Source organism: Daldinia decipiens (genome assembly GCF_022478715.1).
Source record: "Daldinia decipiens strain CBS 113046 unplaced genomic scaffold F4813scaffold_27, whole genome shotgun sequence".
In the NCBI taxonomy this organism is placed as follows: domain Eukaryota; kingdom Fungi; phylum Ascomycota; class Sordariomycetes; order Xylariales; family Hypoxylaceae; genus Daldinia; species Daldinia decipiens.
The window spans coordinates 19825-38824 of NW_026054570.1; the positions used below are offsets into that span (position 1 = coordinate 19825).

Consider the following 19000-nt stretch of genomic DNA (forward strand, 5'->3'; position numbering starts at 1 on the left):
TCAGCTTCTATGACGTTGCGATATCATCTAAACCCGTTAAATACGCCACTAATACGGTTCAATTTGTAAATAGATGTAGAATATAAATATCCCTCCAGGTACCTATTTACAAATTAATAAATTAATAAACGAATACTACAATGCCCACGATAGCAATCTCAGGTGCCTCCGGCAAACTAGGCGGCGCAACGCTCTCCGCGCTGCTCGCGCACAACCTCATCCCCGCATCCTCCATCATCGCACTAACATCCTCACCTCCCAACTCATCCACATTCGCCGCCCTAGCCGCCACCGCCCCCGGCCTCCAAGTACGCCACGCCAGCTTCGAGGACCTGCCGTCGTTCGAGCAGGCGTTGCACGGCGCGGATCGGTTCTTCCTAGTGTCGACGCCGCACATACAGCTAGATTTCGACCGTCTTGTTCAAGACGACGAAAAGAAGGAGAAGAAGTGGGTCGAGGTCCCCGACGGCCAAGGCCGCGAGCGGCACCATCGCACCGCCATCGACGCCGCGGTCAAAGCCGGCGTAAAGCACATATTCTACTCGAGCCTGGCGTTCGCGTACTCGCCGCCGGCCCGGTCCGGGAAGCGCACCAGCAAAGCGGCCGTCATGCGCGCGCATCTGCGCACCGAGGCGTATCTGGCGCGGCTCCGCGACGAGGGCACGCTCGAGAACGTGACGGTCATCCGCGAGGGGCTGTACGCCGAGTCCTGGCCGCTGTACCTGGGATACTTTGCGCCCGACGGCGACGGCGACGACGGCCGGCGCGAAGTAGAAGTGCCGCTCGCGGGAGACGGGAGGGCGAGCTGGACGGCGATCCGGGATCTGGGCGTTGCGAACGCGGTGGTTCTAGCGGCGGCGGAAAGTGGGGAGTTTGGGAACCGCATGTTTTACCTGTCGACTAGAGCTAGGACGGCGAAGAGCATGGCTGAGATGGCGGGGCTGGTGGGCGCGGCTCGGGGGCGGGGGATCAGCGTGAGGGTTGTGGGGAGGAGGGAGCACGAGAGGTATTATGTGGAAGAGCGGGGGTTGGACGCCGCGGCGGTTAGGTGGTGGGCTAGTACGTATGAGGCGCTGGAGGAGGGGGAGTGCGAAGTTGATGATGGGATGTTGGAGGAGCTGTTGGGGCGTGTGGGGGTGAAGCCGGAGGGGGTGGAGGAGGTGGTGAGGAGGATGGTTAAGGGGTAGGGGGGGTTAATATAGAGAGGAAAGGAGAGGAAAAGAGAGGACGAGAGGGCTGGCGTTACTGTCGAGTATGATTCTGGGTGATAGTTGCACTTAGGGGGCAAGATAAAAGCCCGTATCGCAGAGACTATTGGATTATCTCGAGGTAAATAGGGGGCTGTATATATCAGATAGAACTACATGCAATACCCTCTGATTCTAATCTACCCGGCAGTGAGATTCCTCTTCTCAAGTCGACAGATATAATCAACAACTATAATCAATAACAACAACAGAAGAACGTCCATCTCTTCATGCAATTAACACTACGCAGCAAATACTACCAAGCCAATTAAGTGCGGATCCACTCCCAGCAAATAAATTCACCATCCACCATCCACCCGCCCACAAACCGCCGCTAATATAAAAAACACCATAAGTCACGATAAGCGTCAGTCCGGTATAGTGTAACGGCCAACATACCTCGTTTTCACCGAGGAGCTCGGGGTTCGATTCCCCCGTACCGGAGTCCAATTTCTCTTTTCCCCTTTTCTCATTTTTCTTTCTGCGCGTCTTCATCCGGATTCTTCTTTAGGATATCGATGATCTTGCGCCCGCTTTCTTTGGGTTAACTATGATTTCCCGAGGTAGGTTTACATATCTACGTGAGACGGGTCGAACGAGAGAGGAAACGAAGACGTGATGTTATAGTGGCAATAAAGGAGAATGAGAGAAGCGAGGGCATTCTACCCGTTGTTGGTGATGAGAAATACTCTTAAGCCATAACCCAAGATCGACCGTATCGAAGACGATATGAGTGCTATCCCTTGACTATGCGATGCAGTACTTTTTATATATGTGCTCTTGTACGGACCTAGAAGAAAAAGAAAATAGAAGATAGTGTTAATATCAAGAGCAATGGCAACATTATGCAGAGCGATTGGCAAGTATCGATTCTATTTAGGCTATCAATTTACGCCACATCTCTATAGAGAAATGGCGTTATCATTATATCTAAAGTTTATAAACTTCCATAGCCAGGTAGAAATGTGAATTAACCGCATAGAATCCTAGTATGTATAAAGTTAGCGAAACTAGGTATTTACATGTTATTATTTTTTTGAGACTCACATTTCAGTAAGTTGCCGTAGCTAGGTTCTATCAGCTGTTCAAGCTATGTAGTACGCTTAATTCTATGAACATATTCGCGCCTAAGGAATAATAGAATTTTACATGGGCTTCTTAGTACTCTCTACTGTGAAATTGATTACGGGAGGACAGGGACATAGCTAGTTAACTGCAGGATATGGCAACGAATGTTATGAACCATCATGAATCCCATTTGAGACTGATTTGCCTCTTCTGAAGCTCTCGCTCTAGATCGCCACCATCTTCATGGTAATGTGCCAACGTGAGCGCGTGCGCGATCCATTGCTTACTGAGCTCGTCTTCATTAATCCCGTATAGGTCGACACCGTGGTTGAATGCTGTCGTAGTAAACCACTCAACCTCAAGAGACGGAATGGGTTTTTCGCTCTGTGGCCATTTTTAGTAAAATCGCTGGCCTTTCTATAGCATTACTACTGGAAGGAGAACGTACGCCTGCGCATTGCTTCACAAGCCTACAGATGTCTTCCATAATTTTCAGGGGATATTCTGGTTCTGAAGCGAGAGTAGCCTTGAGTAAACATCGCAGGTATTTCGCGAGCTTCTCGTTATCGAAATTTTCAAGCGAAAATATTTGATTTATAATCTTGCGCAGCGTGGAATATAGAACTAACATCTGTTAGAAAAAAGAAATGCCTCCGCCGTAGCAAATCCGTACCTTGTCCAGGAACAGACTGGGCTCGGAGGACACAATCTGCCATCGCTTGAAATATGGATAGATTACGGCAAATTTTAGCTTTTAATAAGATCTCTGACAAGTCATCCTATGACTTAAGACAGATAGCCCCTTCAAAATCGAAGACGAGAAGGGTTGAAAGCTTCATTCGTAGGTCGTTCTTGGACACTTCGTCTAGACTGTTTAGCCGAGCCTCTAGTTCTTCGCCAAAACCTTTAACATGATTGCGCATCAAGAGATAGTCTTGAAGCTGCGTTTCGATGTTGTCTTCAGATCGTGCTAGGGCAATGTGTAATGTTGCCATTAGAAAATGACAGAACATTGCGCGTAGTGACAGATCCTCAGCTGCTTGAATTGGTATGTCCTGGGGATATTGGAATATAATTGCAAGGCAGCATTGAAAGATGCGAATACTTTGCCTCGGCTGCCAAATATTGATGTTTTTGACCGCTAGATTATAGGTATTTTTACCAAACCAATCTAGCTCTTCTACTGTGAATATCTTATCGCCATTGCTATTCCGCGGATCCCGCTGTATGGCTGGTACGACTGGGCAATTTAGTATAACCCGATAGATCCATGCAGAGAAACTCACCCCCTTCGAAGACTTGGCAGATATCATCTATTAACAAGCTACGGTCAGCATCCTTGTAATCTTTTTCGTTCATAAGCGACGTCTCGAGACGTATAACAACCCGGAGCAGCGCTGGTAGATGAACAGCATCCGACGAGCTGTATTCCGATTTCTGTATCAAATGCTTTAACGCCTCGATTGCGCATATTTTGTCTTCCGCTTCCTGCGCGTCTATGCAACACGCGTACAGGTACTGAGGATCTTTTGGCGAGGCCTCGCTAATGTGTCTTAAACAGTCAGAGGCCATTCCCCGGTCTCCGCACCTTAGAGCTAATTTGTACGCGAGGTATAATGTCATTGGCTCACATCTGGTTGATTCACTCATAGATTGGAAGATCTCTGCAGCATTTTCCAAGCTGTTTCTTTGAAGGGCGCAGCACACCAATTTCCTGTTTTCGTCAGACAGAATATATTATTACACACCTAGACAGGTAGAGCCTACCTAGTGATCTTTGCTGTATTCGCCGGACCCGAATTACGAAGAGCTGGGTGCATGGCTACGTGGCACCATTTCTCTGTAATATCCAGCTCTCCTTGATTGAATGAGGCATCAACCCTTTTCCATATGAGCTATTAATAGGTAATCAGCGCACGTCCAGAAGGGAATGAAGATAGGTTGGGTGGCTGGCTGACTATTTGTATGGCGAGAACAGCAGCAGCTGACAATGGGTTTTTTAAGCTAGCCTCGACACTATCAAATACGGTTCCGAGTTCTTGTATTGTTTCGTGAGTGTCCCGATGTGTCGTTGCCATCTGCGTGCAAAGCACGATGGCCCGTTCAACCCAAGTGTCCTGTTGGGTGGGCAACACTCTCAATGTTATAAATTCGCCGAGAACGGAGGAGGCCAGGCTCGGACTCTTGTCGTCTAGCTTACGTATATGGTGTATCATAAGATTGAAGCTTGATTCTGAGATTTCATGGCTCCTGATCATCCGCCGAAGGATACCGGCATATGCATTGCCGTCGAATACTTCGGCCGGCGAGCTAAGTAGGAGTTCCAGCCTAAGTAGAAGGACAACAAGCTTGTCACCGAGCTCGGATTCAACGTAACAGACATGATTTTCGGCCTTTTTGAAGCCTTCAGTCGTATTTAAATTTAAATATGCGCGAATGAGCGCCTGAGACACTGCTAGCCTCAACTCGATAACCTCTCTTGGTAGCTGCTCGAGGTCTTGGCTGTTGATGAATTCGTAAGCCCGTTCTAACCACTTTACTGCCAGCGAGAAGTTCTTCTTTACTGTTAAGTCTTTCCCAATCTCAAAAAACGAGTCGGCAAAATTCTCTGCCGATGCTGGGTTAGTAGTATGCTTGCAGTCTTGTACCTTTTCGTATAGATGGTCCGCCACGTCAAGGCGGTCTTCTTTCCAGGCCTTCTAGGGTTGTCAGCAGCTGAACGAGGGGTAAATAGTAATATGCAGCTTACCATAACTATACGAAGTGTAAAATACTCTGCCTCTAGTTTCCTGCAGGCGTCAGACTCCTCATCCGGCAGCTTCGCCTGCAGATTCTGCAACAACCCGTTATATTCCGCGGCCTTCTGCAGAACCATGAGAGCAAACTTGAGCTCGCCGTCCACTACGCCCATGTCAGTAAATCATGCAGCTCTGAAACTGTGGTGGGACAAAGATGCAATATACCAATACAAGATCTGCCGGTTTTGATTGCCAATTTTTCCAAGCGGAGGAGATCACCCGGTGTGTTATGATCACCCCATTGCGCCAGCGCCAGAATTAGGAACGAGAATACCCGGCAGAAAGTTAGGAGCTTCCTTCTCGTTGATGATACTTCACTACCGTCTTCGCGTTTAATCTGAACACACCAGTTCCAAAGATCGGTGCCGGCGCTATCTAGCTGTGCGTGACGATGCGAGCCGGGAGATTTAAGAGAGTAGGACTTGATAGCGTTGATCTGATTTTCTAACTCGTCAACTTGACTATTTAGTGCTTGTTCATCATTCTTGCTAGGCAACTGCTTCTGGAGATCATGGCAGAAAGCTTAGGGAGTCAGTATACGCCCCTAAACGGCACGGAGAATACGGACATATGATAGACTTGATACGCTTATCTCGGGCAGAATGTGACGAATTCGCGGTGTCCATGCTGGCACACTGGGAACCCGAAGGTCCGATACAGAGAGGCCGACCAATATATTGAGATGTGCTGCAATGTGGCTTTGTCTGATGCAGTCTTGGTGGGTATAGATACTACCTACTGAGCCTTCTTGGGGGCTGGTTAAGAAAGATGGTCACGATGACTACATTCGGATCAGTGCGTAAGCGGCGGTTAGATCGGTTAGCGACGCGAAAAGGCCACCTTGAAAGAGTTTCAGATCTCGGTAGCTTGCCTAGGGGGTTTGCAAAAGGGGCATTATCACCATCGAAAAAAGGGAGGTCTTGAGTTGATTGGCAGAGGTGGGAAAAAGCATGAAAGATATTTGGTGGAATTCTATTTGTCTTTTCTCCAAAAGTCTATGGTCAGGTACGAAAAGGTAGTGTTGTACTTTACTTTCCAATCAGGGGAAGTCGTAGCAGAAAGATCCAATAGCACCTTCCAAACCTAGTGGGATACCATCGTTGTTTCCGTCTCTCCCTCTTAGTACCCCGAAACAAAGTACCTCCACGATATAATTGCTGCTAGACTGCTAGACATGACGTGGCCCCTGAAGCTCTTGGATAAGAATGCATTACATCTATCATATCTTGAAATAGCCAACAACCTTTGCAGATTACCCATAACTATGCCATTGATATAACGTATAAGAGGTAGTTAATGCGAAAATAATACCTGCTTTGATGCCCAAATAGAAATTATTTGGATGCCGTCCAATATCCCATAGAGATATAGTATGATTCTAAGAATGCGGAGGGTCATGCGGAAGGAAATTGCCAACGATGAGGCTGGGTCTGTATAAGTAGAAATAGCGGTTAGCAGTATTCCTACATCCAAACTATTTTGCCTAGGCCGAGGCTCGCTACTCACATCTTGTGATCGTCCCTACGTATCATAAATGAAAAGCAGCAGTTAATGATCGGATCGATCGATCGGTCATCTGGGGTCTTCAAAGCACACGCCGTTAGAAGCGTGTCGTGGGCCGCGTCGAACGCGATAGTGCCAAATTCTTCCCAATACCGTACGAGCGACTCTTCTGTCAGTATTTCGTGCAGCGAAATTTTACCCTATACGTAAAGTTGATCAGCAGACTTCTCGGTCGTTATTAGTATAATACATACGTCTCGTAGCTTATCTACTGGAACGTGGATAAGTTCAGCCATCTCCTTGTTGCCCCTGAAGATTTCCCCGGTGCGTCTCCAGCAGCAAGCCGGGACCGCCATGGCTGCGAAGACTCGGTCATATTCTAGCAGGGTCTTCTCGAACCACATCTCTACGTAGACAAGCTCGATATCTCTAAGTCCCTGCACCTTCTCTCGGAACTTGGGTCGAAAGCGATCCAGCTGTCGAAGGATCTTCTGCTTCGACGCGGGAGCAATATGGGTATCCATGTATGACGACAACCGAGCGTAGCCTTTGATGTAATTGAACGGCTTTAGAAGGCCTGCATTGTATTTGGCCTTCATCACACTGTGCATGCGCGCCTCTGGCGTGTCGTTTCCTGATGGATCCGCCGCCTGGAGGTAGAATTCACGCGTCTTGTCTGGAGAGATGGCACTGGAGCCGGCCTGTTCCGTGCTGGGCGGAGGCATGGAACCTGCCTGCATCGAATTCGTAGATAGAATGTTGCTATTGCTGCCAGCCACGAAGCTTGCCATTTCGGACTGATTAAGTTGCGACAGATTATTCCTGAACAACAGATTCTGGTCGTCTGGCAGGTTCCCCGCGTCATCGAGGAGGCTAGTGTTCAGAAAATCATTGAGCAGATTAAATTCGTGGGAGACTTCTGGGGCAAGCATGTATTGAGGATGGTAGTGATGCATATCGTGGAATTGATTTTGGGCGGATAGCCAGGCATCAGAGAACCCACCGACTACGAGATCAATTCAGCTTTTTTCCCCTAGCCAGCACGACGTTCACAAGGGTTTTACAAAACCTACATTGGTTCATATTGCTGCCAGAGCCATTGGCCTGCATACTGGAGACCGGATTCGGTGACACAAGCTGTAGGGGGTTTGCCTGACCTAGTGCAGCTGCACCAAAACCTTGCTTAGGTCTTTGAGCTGCTCCAGTTCCGTCGAATGACGGTGGTGCCATGGCAGCGGCGCTCTGATCTATTGAATTCTGCGGTAGCTCGGGCTGGATCTCCGACTCTTCGTGTCCAGCCGCACCGGGGGTACCTTTGAGCTTCTTTGAATCCGGATCCCGGGGCTCATCATGACATAGATGGCCAATATTTCGCTTGATACATCTCGTGCATGGTCTCTCCTGTTCAATAGGGGTAAGGCCCCGGTTAATCTTAGCTCATGCAAACCTGGGCAACGCCCCCAAGCCATAGGCACAGGAAAGTAGGAACAGATCTTACATACGAGATCGCAAGTCATATGCTATAAGCCCGGAAATATTGGTATTAGCCAAGTACTTTGTGAAGCCCAACAACACGCACCAACGCGCGCACGCGCACAGATACGCACGCACAAATACTAGAAAAGACTCGGGCGCATCGCCCGTGACATCAGCAACCTAGGCGGTTGCAGTTGGGAAAAAAATAACCCATCCGTATAAACAAGGGGGGAGGGGCGCCAGCATTTCTACATGCGTAGATACGCAGACGTGGAACCAATGAATTAGAGCGTCTGACAAACTTGCTAAATGAGGACTTACAGATCGACGGCAGTATACACAAGCTGTAGGAACGCGCGACCAAGATTAGCCCACAGGACAGATAGATACGACGAGGACGGCATCGAGGTGAGTTAGGGTAATATTGGAATATTTAGAAGAATGGTACGGCATACCATGGTTTACCTTGCGCCTCTTCTTGGGGCTCTTATTGGTATTGTCAGGGGGTGTGGTGGTGGTTGAGGTCGTAGGGGTGTCGTCCTTAGACCTGGCGTCGCTGTCGGGCCTCTTGTCCTTGGCGTGGCTGCCATTACTTTCCATGACTGCGTCCTACTTGAGATGCTATCGGGACTGGTGTATGTGAGAGGCTCCCATTGGGTCCTCGGGTTACGCAATGGACATGTAGTTCGTAGACAATCGAGTTAGTTGCCGGCGGCTTTGTGCAGGACCAAGAGATGATTTGTTCAAGGGGTTCCGAAGAGAGGCTGCTGGTCGGCGATGAGCACTGCTGAGAGGGCGTCTGGGAATGACGGGCAAGATTTGGGGGGTGCGTATCGCGATCGACAAGGAGGAAATCTTGCCGGACCGAAGAGCTGTCGGCGTCCACGTGTGATCCAAGACCGCACACAACCAGGTACTAGATTGATTACCTTTCCTCCTTATCCAAACAAGACAAAGTCTCGGTTGCGATCGCGGCAGAGCGAGACTTGAGTTGAGAGGTGTGTGTGTTGAACGCAGACGTGGGTCAAGCTTCAAGCTAAGGTAAAGCTCAAAAAATTGTTGCCAAAGTACAAATTTCAAATATTTTCTACTAAAGTAAATTCCTCCAACGTTAGCCCAACTTTATCCTCAACGTTCCTCCTTCCTTTGTTTTTCCCGTTTTGAGTACTGGAAAAGGAAGGAATGAATGACATGACATAAATGGCCTCGACGTTGATTCGGGCAATCACGCTTCAGGCGCAAGACCAACGAGACCAATGGCGAGGGTCACAAGAACCCGGGTCCATCTTAATCCAGTAGGAAGAAGCCATGAGAGCCGAGGGGTTTAGAATTTTACAGGGGCCGAGGGGACTCGACTGGGAGCCGATTAGGAGCTAGAGGGGCGCTTTCGGCATGGTTTATAGTGGGGTTCTGGCCCTTAAGGCCGTTGGTTCCCCCTAAACGTCTTAGCGAATTATGGCTAACTAACATCTTGGGGGGACTAGGGGGAAGGCTTTCTAGCTAACCTAGACCGTTATAGAACGAATGGAAGCTACAAGTGGAGGCAGGGAGGTATGTAAAGCGCCTGCAAGTAAGGTAACCGATCTCTATGTAAGTGGTAACCTTTGTGCTTTACTCGCCGCTATCATGCCATGTCTAATGCGGGTCACTACCGGTGACGTCGTAGGTAATAAGAGGTAAGTATCGGACTATATAATAGAAGAGGTAGTTACAATAGTTACAACTGCAGTCAGCGTCACTTGACTTTTAAGCTTTTTATCTACCTCTTAAATAATTAATCACCTTTGGACAAGCCTAGACTATCATACCCAAGCACACCATCCCCAATTAACTTCTTGTGACATTACACATATGCCAAGCGCCTTTCGTGCGCGACAGTTCCCAGAGCCAAGCCTACGTACAGCCTTGATGAGCTTGGCTCGCATTGACGTTTGTCATTATTTGGTGGTGAAATATACGACCTTGAACTTACAAGTTTCATTGCCAAGTCTGTTTCCAGAGTCCCGGGTGCTCGAATCTGCAAAGCATATGCATCTCAGGCCAAGCCGACAAACGCATACATAATGACAACACCTCGACGGCCGAGGCCGAAGGCCGTTTGCATCTGCACGGCCATAGTGTTAGGCGCTTGAGCGGTAGGCGTCGCCTCCCTGCAGGGCTCGATCGACCTTTAGAATACTAGCACCATGCGAAAGTCGATGCTAGAATAGCCCATGTCGATGATCAGTCCTTTTGATCTCACTTCACGTACAGAAAGAAGTACAACCCACATACCCGTGTATAACGTGGTACAACTCCCTGTTATCCAGTAGAAATACATTTGCATTTAGAAAGCAGCCAGCGTATTCTTCACTACGGTACCACCGACGCCGTAGGTGGGAATACGCCGGGGTAACCAGTTTTAATTTATACGCCCTTGGGGTGTTGCAGTTTTCCCTGACTTTTTAGGTACTGATATATCGGTAGCCCTCTATCCGAGAGAGATAGCTCCGCGATGGGCGTCACGCGAGCTCGAGGATTCGCTCACGACTATGCAACTAGTATATGATGTGTCGGCTGATCTTGTTGGATCGCTTTTTTAATGTTTTTTTCTTCTGCTGTGTCCCTGATGCTACTATTAGGTTCGTCCTGTCAGGGCTGACCACGAGGGTCGAGTTACACCAGATAATTACAATACGACGAGACCATTTTTATTCCCCGTTAAGGTACCGGTCCGGTCGTCGATCTACCCGCTTCACCCGAAGCGCCTACCGACTCCGTGGTGCGGTCGTTTATCTCTTAGATACGCATTACCGCCCTATTAGATTTAGAGGTACCCCATAACACATTTATATCCGCAGCGCATCCCTTATTTCGGCAAATACGCAAGAGTTCAACCATACCTAAAGACGTTGGCGATTCTTTCAATCTCTCAGCTGCGCTTTTAATAATGGATACTCGTTTATTGTTATTTCGGCATTTAGTCTATAAGCTTTCAATATCCGCAATAAGCCAATGAAACCAGACACACCAGTACTGTCAGTCAGTTAGAATGGCTGCTATTAGCCCTAACGTACGCGTCACCAGCTGCACCGTTATTGTACGACATAACCCACCAATTGCCGTTTGAGTCGGGCACTTAAGTTTGCTTTTCTAACTTAAAGTAGAGATAGCTAAGTTGTCGATCCTGTTATATAAGTGGCAATACTATAGCCTTTATGAGCAAGTTCTTTTGTAACACAACGGTGTGATTTGGGGCGTACCTAATAAGTGCTTACTGTTTTTTATACACCTATTACCTAACCCTCTTATTATTATTATTATTATTGCTAACCTGAACAGTGACCTGGCAACAAATCATAACAGATCCATTGCGAGGTCCATCCTGCTCAACTGTATATGTTTAACCACGTTGGTCGGCATGAACCTTCTACAATTGTGCGAGGTGCATATTACCCCTGATGTAGTGCATAATCGATTTCCATCCGGATCGTCCTTATTCGTGTCTTTAGAGCTTAGTACCGGCCAGGAGTTCTATGGAACTTCATGACGCGGCATTTGATGTCGTTTCGGCCCTAGTCTCCAGGCCATTCAGCTTTCTAATAGATGCCCTACTTCTCCGAAGTAGCCGAATTTCTGACCGCTAGGTCAATAGTAGTATTGATACCGGTATGGCAGCCAATCCGAGTCATCGCCGTTCCATTGGGTAGCTCGAAGATTTTAGATTTGTAAGATCTTCCAGCCAGGTACCGTAATGTTCAGGCAGCCTCTAGGTAGGAGACTTGACCCCTTCGGCAAGAGAGCTCATGCATGGCTATGATATGCAATCATCAGCCAGAAGGTTGATACGTAAGAGGCGCCGAATACTTCTAAATACGGAATACGTCAACGCTGTGATTAATACGAGGTACCTACAGCAAAAGGTAAGCGACTTCTTGTACAACAACCGAGGAAACGAGGTTCTACCATGAAGAGGCGTCCTTTGAATCACCCTCCAACCCGGCCTTTATTAGCCAATCTTGTTTCAGGTATTCATAGCACAACAAGTAGAAAACGGCAGCAAGCGTCGACGTGGAGCTACCTATTGGAAATATAGATATCGTGTATACCTATTTCTGGTCTTTCACCATTGCCAAGTTGTCAATTTCACTTGACTTAGAATAATATACCAGGTCCCAAATTTACACGGATGAGGGATCGAGCCGATCCTACTTATGCCGAACCGACGTCCGGGAGATCCAGATGCCTTTAGCCTAATGGAGGTCTTACTTCCGACTCTAGAATGGTGGCGGTTGTGCTACATGTAAGGTACGCGTGGTTCGTGATTGGCCGGTGGCTTTTGTAAAGGGATAAATAGGATAGGCAGATAGGGCTAGAGCTACTAGTCTGAAGTCAATCAGTCAAGACCTATCCACGTATACTCTAGAATCAAGTGAATATGTTGGTAAGGCATACTTCATATGCCATCGAATGTAGTAGGAGTGAATCTACAATGTGTTAAAACCGCCGTGTTAGTACATGGAGTATCATCCCACCATAAGAAATCTGGCCGCAGAACATAAAGATTCGGAGCCAACAAGACTTGGATTCAGAATATACGCAAAGGGCCCTTCACTATGTAGAATCATGAGAGCTACCACTAAGAAAATGGCCAGCCATGGACAACTTAGAGAAGCAATAAAAATTGCTGAATAGTATATGTAGTCAACCAAATAGTCTGAGATTATAAAATCCTATTGTGTTTTATTAATCATTACAACACTCAGACATTCATACAACCATACACCCCCCAGCCTAGGTATTTCATCTCATTTTATCATATATGTATCTACCTACCTAGGTTAAGTATCTACCAACTTAACTTAGTTAACCTTACTTAACCTTGCCCATAATAGTCTCCGCGCCCCTAACGACATCCATCTGCGCCGCGCGCGCCTTGACCGCATTCAACATGCCCCTCTCAAAGTCATCGCGGGACCTGAGCACCGCCTCGACCCACGTGATCTGGAGGTCCCAATACTTGGTCTTGAAGTCCTGGAACACGTCCGGCACGCTCTCCTTCGGGGCGGTGAGTAGTCCTAAGAAGTCCTCAGTTACGCGCCAGCTCTGCGTGATGTCGTTGCTTAGGTCCGCGTTGGGGAGGGAGCGGAAGTACTCGAAGGCCGTGGACACGTCGTTGAAGAGCTTGTCTTGGAAGGGGTCTGTTCGTCGGAATTTGGCGCCCTTGTTGCGAACGCTCATTAGGTACTGCGCTAGGAGCTCGTCGGCTAGGATTTGGATGAAGACGTCGACGAGGGAGTGGTGCAGCACTTGTTGATAGTCGCCGATGTACTCTTCGATTGTGATTATCATTTGTTTCATCGTGGTCGTCTCGTACCATCGCGGCGTGAAGAATGTCGGCATCACGTTCTTGAAGTCGACTGATATGACGAGCTGCGCGAATTTGTTAAGACACCAGGTACTTAGGTCGATGTAGCTCTCGCTAAGCGAAGCGATCTCGTTATCGGCACGCTCCATGTATTGCGGCGTGACTAGCGGTTCGAACTTCTGCTTGAAGCTCGAAAGGTAGGCAAGGCGGCCCTCTTCTTCGTTATCGTCGATACACGCCATCTGGTCGTTGGCCGTCGCAATGAGCCAATCCTGTAATGCCTGGAAACCCTCTAACTCGGGTATCTTGTCTGCTTCGTATATTGCCGCTTCCTCCTCGAGCATCTTCTGGAAAGACTGCTGGCGGCCGCGCAGCCGGAGGAACATGGCGTCAATAACACCCTCGGCGACATCTGTTCTCTGCGAGTTTGCAGCCGCATCGACCTGTTCCCGTAACATACGCCACATATCGACCAGATTCTTGGTTCGGAAATAGCCATACTCATCCGTATCCAAGTTCGAGCCCTCCACGTTTCGGTCCGCAAAGTCGCGCCTCTCCTGCGCGAAAATCCGCTCGATCCACTCGTCGAGGAATTTGATGATGAGCTGGCGGAAGTCCTTGACCAACTCTTGCTCCCGGTTGTCGATTACGTGGGGTCTGAGATCGCTCTCCGAGAAACCGAGTTTCCGCATCTTCTTGTAGTACTTCTCGGGCCAGTTGATGATCTCGAGCGTGTTTGCCGAGCTCGATTCGGGGTCGTCTATCATGCCGACTAGGAAGTCGTGCATTAGTTGGTGATATATATCACCGTAAGTCTTGAGTATCTTCCATTTCTTGGGCATCAAGGGTACCATTCCTTGCTTAACGGCGTTGAGATCGTTGAAGAACCACTTCATTATTTTGTCTAACTTTGTGGGATCATCCAGGAACTCCCCCCTAGCTTCGGCAAACTGTCCTTCGCAATTGACAGAAATCGCCTTTAGGAATTTCTCCTTATATCCTCGGACTTTCTTGGCGCCATCCGTAATACTTTGGAATCGCGTTGCCATTTCCTTGTGGTCCTTCAATGCTTCCTGTAGAGCTTCGACTCTTTGATCGCTTTTCTCCTCGGCCTCGACGATGATTGCTAGGCGGACCACGAGGCTATTGTTATCGGCAATCAGGAGGTTGATCATGTTTAACGCAATGAGACCGACGTGCTCGTCGAACCAGTCTATTGCGTCGTCTAGCCTCGAAAAGTAGTTTTCTAGTGTGGATTGTAGGCTAGGGTCGTCGGCTCGTCGTATCTGTTCCATAGCATCGTCTCGAATATTTCGTAGCTGCGTTAATTCGTAATGAACTGAAAGGAGATTTGGCATATTCTCCTTGTCTTCCTCGTCTTCTCTCAACATACTCTCAACCCTATTAAGGCGATCGTTAAATGTCTGGAGATTTTCCACCATGAGTTCTACTGCACCAAAATTCCTGTGGGCCTGTGATACTAAATTTATGCTAGTAAAGTCTTTAATCATGTCCTGCGACTCGGAGCAAAGCTTGTCGATCTTCATCATTTCGTCCCTAATCGCCTGTAACGTCTTTTGGCCATCGGTAATGCCATTCATACCAGTTTGTGTCATCTCTAACTGATCCCTCAAGCCTCCCCTTAGCTGCGAGTCTACGGCAGCTTTCTTGCGCGTGAATTCCAGCTTCAGCGCGGGGATCTTGTCGAGGTCATCTGGATGTCGGAGGAGCTCCGAGAGCTTGACTGGCGGCGCGTCCATGGTGAAGTCGGCGGGGCACCGCTACGACCGTCATACGGGTTTTCGTATTTCAGATCATTCCGCAGTAAATCTATGGATGCGCCACGTTAGTAAAATCAGTTGCGTTCGCTGTTGCTGTCGTCGTTTGTGGTATAGAAGGATTGGATTCGTTGGATTACGTGGAAAGTGATGGCTAATTGGCCGAGATGCGCCTTCAGAAGTTCAGCCTACGAATTGACGTTAAGGTGAACCTTGATAGCTTGATAGCTTATCTGATAAGAGCATAGCTACCAGTACCTGTAATATGCAATAATCCATATTATACAGGTAACCATCACTGGTTATAATGTTTGTCCCCCTATTCACAAAAGCATAACAAAGCCAGCATTGCTCTACCCCAGTGAATTAGGTTGTCTCATTATAGAATGTATAATAATAGATACATGTATTATATCATATTTAGCTTGGCAATGGCTTCGTTCTATAAAAATCCCAATTATCCTACTTTGACTAAAAGAATCAAGGCTATAGTCAAACAAAATGTCCATTCCGGAATTATCACACTACGCTTTTGAACGCCTCGCAAAATCTCTATGGCAATAGATCATTATTTAAATATCTTTCAATTAGACGGAGCTGTTTTTTCAACGCCGTAACCAACTCACATCACTGCCGCTCTTCCGTGAAGAGTTGCTGAGATCTGGTCTTTCCGTTATATTCCTTAGCTCATCGCGGTGCGGCATCAGTGCCTCATTAAATTCTTTTGTATTCTCTTCCCCATCCTCTACACGGTGTTGAACTTCCGTCGTGACCGTAATAGCACCCGTCTGATCGCTCTTATGCGGGAATATCTCGTACTGGCTGTCGTTCTCGCTGATCGCGTCTATCTCCATGGCCGTCACCCGGCTTGTCGTCCCGAACACGTTCGACCTATGCTGACATCTCATCTTCGGCTTGTGTGATTGTATGTACTCTTTGTGGCTCCAACTCTTGAGTGGTATCGAGAGGTTCCCAAGTCCGGAGTGGCTATACGAGCCTCCGCCGGATGGGAGTCCGAGGGCGCTGCTGAGTCCAGGGATAAATGCTGCAACCTGTCTGAGCGACGGGATGCAGGAGCATATTATGAGCGAGCATATCTCCACCATTGACCATATAAGGGGCTCTGCAAGTTGGTCTATTATACTGTTACTAGCCGTCCATCTTCCATAGCCATTGGAGTACTTACATGTATCATCATGGCCTATGGATGTAACGTAGACAATGCGAATTACGGATATAGACGTTACCCTAGACCCGTGTTTAGCAGAATTTTATAGGCGCTCCAGGTCGAGATACTCACAGCAAGCCCAGCGAAAGCATGAAGATCAGTCCCAGTCTTTTGGTAAGAGGTAGTTGGAGCCTCCACGTCGAGGGTATAGGTTCAAGAAATAGGGCGAGATCGGTGATTAGGTTGAAGACGAACTAGTCGTCGAAGGTATACCGGTCAGCACTTTTAACACAGCGAGTCGGATTTGAATCACTTACAGAAGAATACCAAAGCGGATGGAGATCGAGGCACGAGCCCTCCAGCGTGAAGTCCCACGATTTTCGAATAGGGCTGCATTTGAATAGGACAACACAGGTTTCCTCAATGGCCTGCATGGAGAGAAACACGATTAAAAATTTATTAACAATCCTGAACCCGCCCTCGGGGAATATTCTGAGGTATAGCACCGCAAAGCTGGCCTTCGCTGTTGCAACACCCCAGCTAAACGTAATCGAGCTAGCGATTTGAAGCTAGAAGGTGTCAGCTTAGGCGTGAGCGATACTATTATCAATTGGCTTCCCACCTCTAGGTATTTTTTATAGTCGGCATCGTCGACTTCATCACGATGGTCCCCGAGTCCGTGTCGCGTAGCTTTGTTACGGTTAACCTAGAGCTGTATAGATAGAGGAAAGAGATCGATGCCATACCAAGCATTACGGAAGAACATATCCCTATTGATAATATCTACAATGGTTAGTTAGTAATCCATTAAAGTGTCTTGTACATGTTTTAGATCCCCAGGGAGCGACATACCCAACTCAGAAAAATTAGAACTGCGAGAGATAAGTAAACATCCACCAAAGAATTTTAGAAGTCATAGGAAAACTAACCATCATCCACTCCCATAGTCTTATGAAGCCATCGAGCCGTAATCCTCGAGGCCATAGATACCGCCGTGATCGCAATCAACAACGCTCCGGCACAGACGACCGAATGTGTCTTGGAATCGGCCATTATCGCCGATTTCAAACGTGGGTCGTTACCGCAGAAGGTATCTTCGACCCAGACTCATGGGTCGAAGGAGTGGATGTCATACTTATTATACATACCCAGTAGGCAAAGCCAAGATATTCCTGGGTAAATACACTACTTAGGGCACGTTCTATTCTCTGTAACGATCCTTTTTTATTATACGAGCTAAGTACATGGGAGCACACGCTAGACCCTCGGTTGGACTTTTTTCGTTCCAGAAGCTACCTAGGGACTGGGGTTGGGGCCTGAGGCCTGGGTTATGGTAATATGTATGCCAGGTATTGTACCATGAGCAATCCTGTCGGTAGACTAGGTAGAGCCAAGTTGTAGCTGAAGATAAGCATGAGTTTAAGGCATAGAGTTACTCCCGGGGAAACCTGTTCTTCCATGTATATAATTCGGTGATGTCTAAGCTAGGTGAGTTCGACCCGGCGAACTCCCTATTTAACATAATGGCGTTCCCACATAATTGTACACATATATCGCATCTGTTTTGACGATGCCCCTAATGAACTCTTATCGATTCGGGTCAAGACGGTAATAAGGGAGTAATGGGAGACTAGGGCACCCTAGATGGGTTATTTCCAGCTTGCTACCTACAGTGAGTCTCAAAGTAAAATACATGAGTAACATGTTCGCCATAAATGGACCTTGGGGAAAGATCCCTAGGTTAGTAGGTCAAGTTGCTCAGGTTACTGCCCACGTGTATAGACCCGAGAGTATGGTTAAGCCCAAACGACTCGATCTATGTACATAGACAAGATCGAGGAACAACCAACTGATCAACTCTGAGGTTTTACCTACACGTCCAACCACACACCATTCCAAACCCCTACAGTCTGTATTTCTCCGAGGACAACGATATCGTGCATGCAACCGATGCACCGCAATCTCAACATTCATATCATCTTGACCCAGAACCATAGTAGGCGAGAACAAGGATGCGCTAACTGGTATAGTGTATGTAGCCAGGGGTGAACCAGGGAAGCGTTTAACCTAGCCGCTGCGCTAATCTGCTGGATGCTACTGGATTCAACTAAGAGCTGGGGTAAGGAAATTATACGAACATGCTACCGGCCAGTCGGCAACCCTGACATACACTATGTGATCTGCAGTCGATACAGTTTCGTCATTAATTGCCGATAACTACCTATCTTATGACCCGGGTCTTGTTAGCCGAGAGATTGGTTATGACGCGGGTACTTTTATAAGGCCCTTTATGTAGCAATGTATGTAGGGAGCCTATTCGCAGTTCTGTCATGTGCCATTGCTCCCATGTATAATACAGCCTCATATAGATCCCAAGTGGGCTTCAAATGCACATCGTATAGCTACCTAGACAGCCCCAGTAATAGTCGGTTATACTAGGTCGAGTAGAAAAAGAAGGAAACCCGAGACTAAAAAAGTGAAGACGGAGCTGAATTCCAAGTCGCCTACATAGAATAGACTACGAACGGCTTCAAGCCAAGAATAGACAGGTAACCTAACCTAGACGTTTACGGATCTGTACACGATACCTTATCCACCTCCAAACACCACAAATA

At 47.7% G+C, this 19000-nt stretch overlaps 6 protein-coding genes and 1 non-coding gene across 7 annotated transcripts; 2 read left to right on the forward strand and 5 right to left on the reverse strand.

Moving 5' to 3' along the window:
- Nucleotides 1–13: 13 nt before the first annotated feature.
- Nucleotides 14–1490, forward strand: F4813DRAFT_397899 (NAD(P)-binding protein). Its single transcript, XM_049247988.1, has one exon. It carries the CDS (start codon nucleotides 141–143, stop codon nucleotides 1185–1187), a length of 1047 nt encoding a protein of 348 aa, XP_049097674.1. The 5' UTR covers nucleotides 14–140; the 3' UTR covers nucleotides 1188–1490.
- Nucleotides 1491–1619: 129 nt separating this feature from the next.
- F4813DRAFT_t103 lies at nucleotides 1620–1692 on the forward strand. Its single transcript has one exon. It is a non-coding gene; the product is annotated as a tRNA-Glu (tRNA).
- Nucleotides 1693–2492: 800 nt separating this feature from the next.
- Nucleotides 2493–3031, reverse strand: F4813DRAFT_391285 (uncharacterized protein; the record flags this gene model as incomplete). Its single annotated transcript, XM_049247139.1, has 3 exons — nucleotides 2493–2699; nucleotides 2764–2939; nucleotides 2989–3031. 3 exons carry the CDS (start codon nucleotides 3029–3031, stop codon nucleotides 2493–2495), a joined length of 426 nt encoding a protein of 141 aa, XP_049097675.1.
- A 63-nt stretch (nucleotides 3032–3094) lies between these two features.
- Nucleotides 3095–5739, reverse strand: F4813DRAFT_391286 (SPO22-domain-containing protein; the record flags this gene model as incomplete). Its single annotated transcript, XM_049247140.1, has 7 exons — nucleotides 3095–3555; nucleotides 3602–4029; nucleotides 4083–4210; nucleotides 4274–5014; nucleotides 5065–5216; nucleotides 5279–5635; nucleotides 5682–5739. The coding sequence occupies 7 exons, from the start codon at nucleotides 5737–5739 to the stop codon at nucleotides 3095–3097; spliced, it is 2325 nt and encodes a 774-aa protein (XP_049097676.1).
- Nucleotides 5740–5943: 204 nt separating this feature from the next.
- On the reverse strand, nucleotides 5944–8039 carry F4813DRAFT_151494 (uncharacterized protein). The gene is made up of 3 exons (XM_049238958.1): nucleotides 7690–8039; nucleotides 6871–7622; nucleotides 5944–6816 (listed from the first exon to the last, which is right to left on the reverse strand). Exons 1-3 carry the CDS (start codon nucleotides 7844–7846, stop codon nucleotides 6616–6618), a joined length of 1110 nt encoding a protein of 369 aa, XP_049097677.1. The 5' UTR covers nucleotides 7847–8039; the 3' UTR covers nucleotides 5944–6615.
- Nucleotides 8040–12553: 4514 nt separating this feature from the next.
- F4813DRAFT_151716 (exocyst complex component Sec6) lies at nucleotides 12554–15403 on the reverse strand. The gene has a single exon (XM_049238959.1). The coding sequence runs from the start codon at nucleotides 15197–15199 to the stop codon at nucleotides 12944–12946; it is 2256 nt and encodes a 751-aa protein (XP_049097678.1). The 5' UTR covers nucleotides 15200–15403; the 3' UTR covers nucleotides 12554–12943.
- Nucleotides 15295–17438, reverse strand: F4813DRAFT_391289 (uncharacterized protein; the record flags this gene model as incomplete). Its single annotated transcript, XM_049247141.1, has 8 exons — nucleotides 15295–15405; nucleotides 15844–16465; nucleotides 16518–16639; nucleotides 16703–16954; nucleotides 17008–17075; nucleotides 17132–17168; nucleotides 17238–17257; nucleotides 17315–17438. 8 exons carry the CDS (start codon nucleotides 17436–17438, stop codon nucleotides 15295–15297), a joined length of 1356 nt encoding a protein of 451 aa, XP_049097679.1.
- Between the last annotated feature and the right edge of the window lie 1562 nt (nucleotides 17439–19000).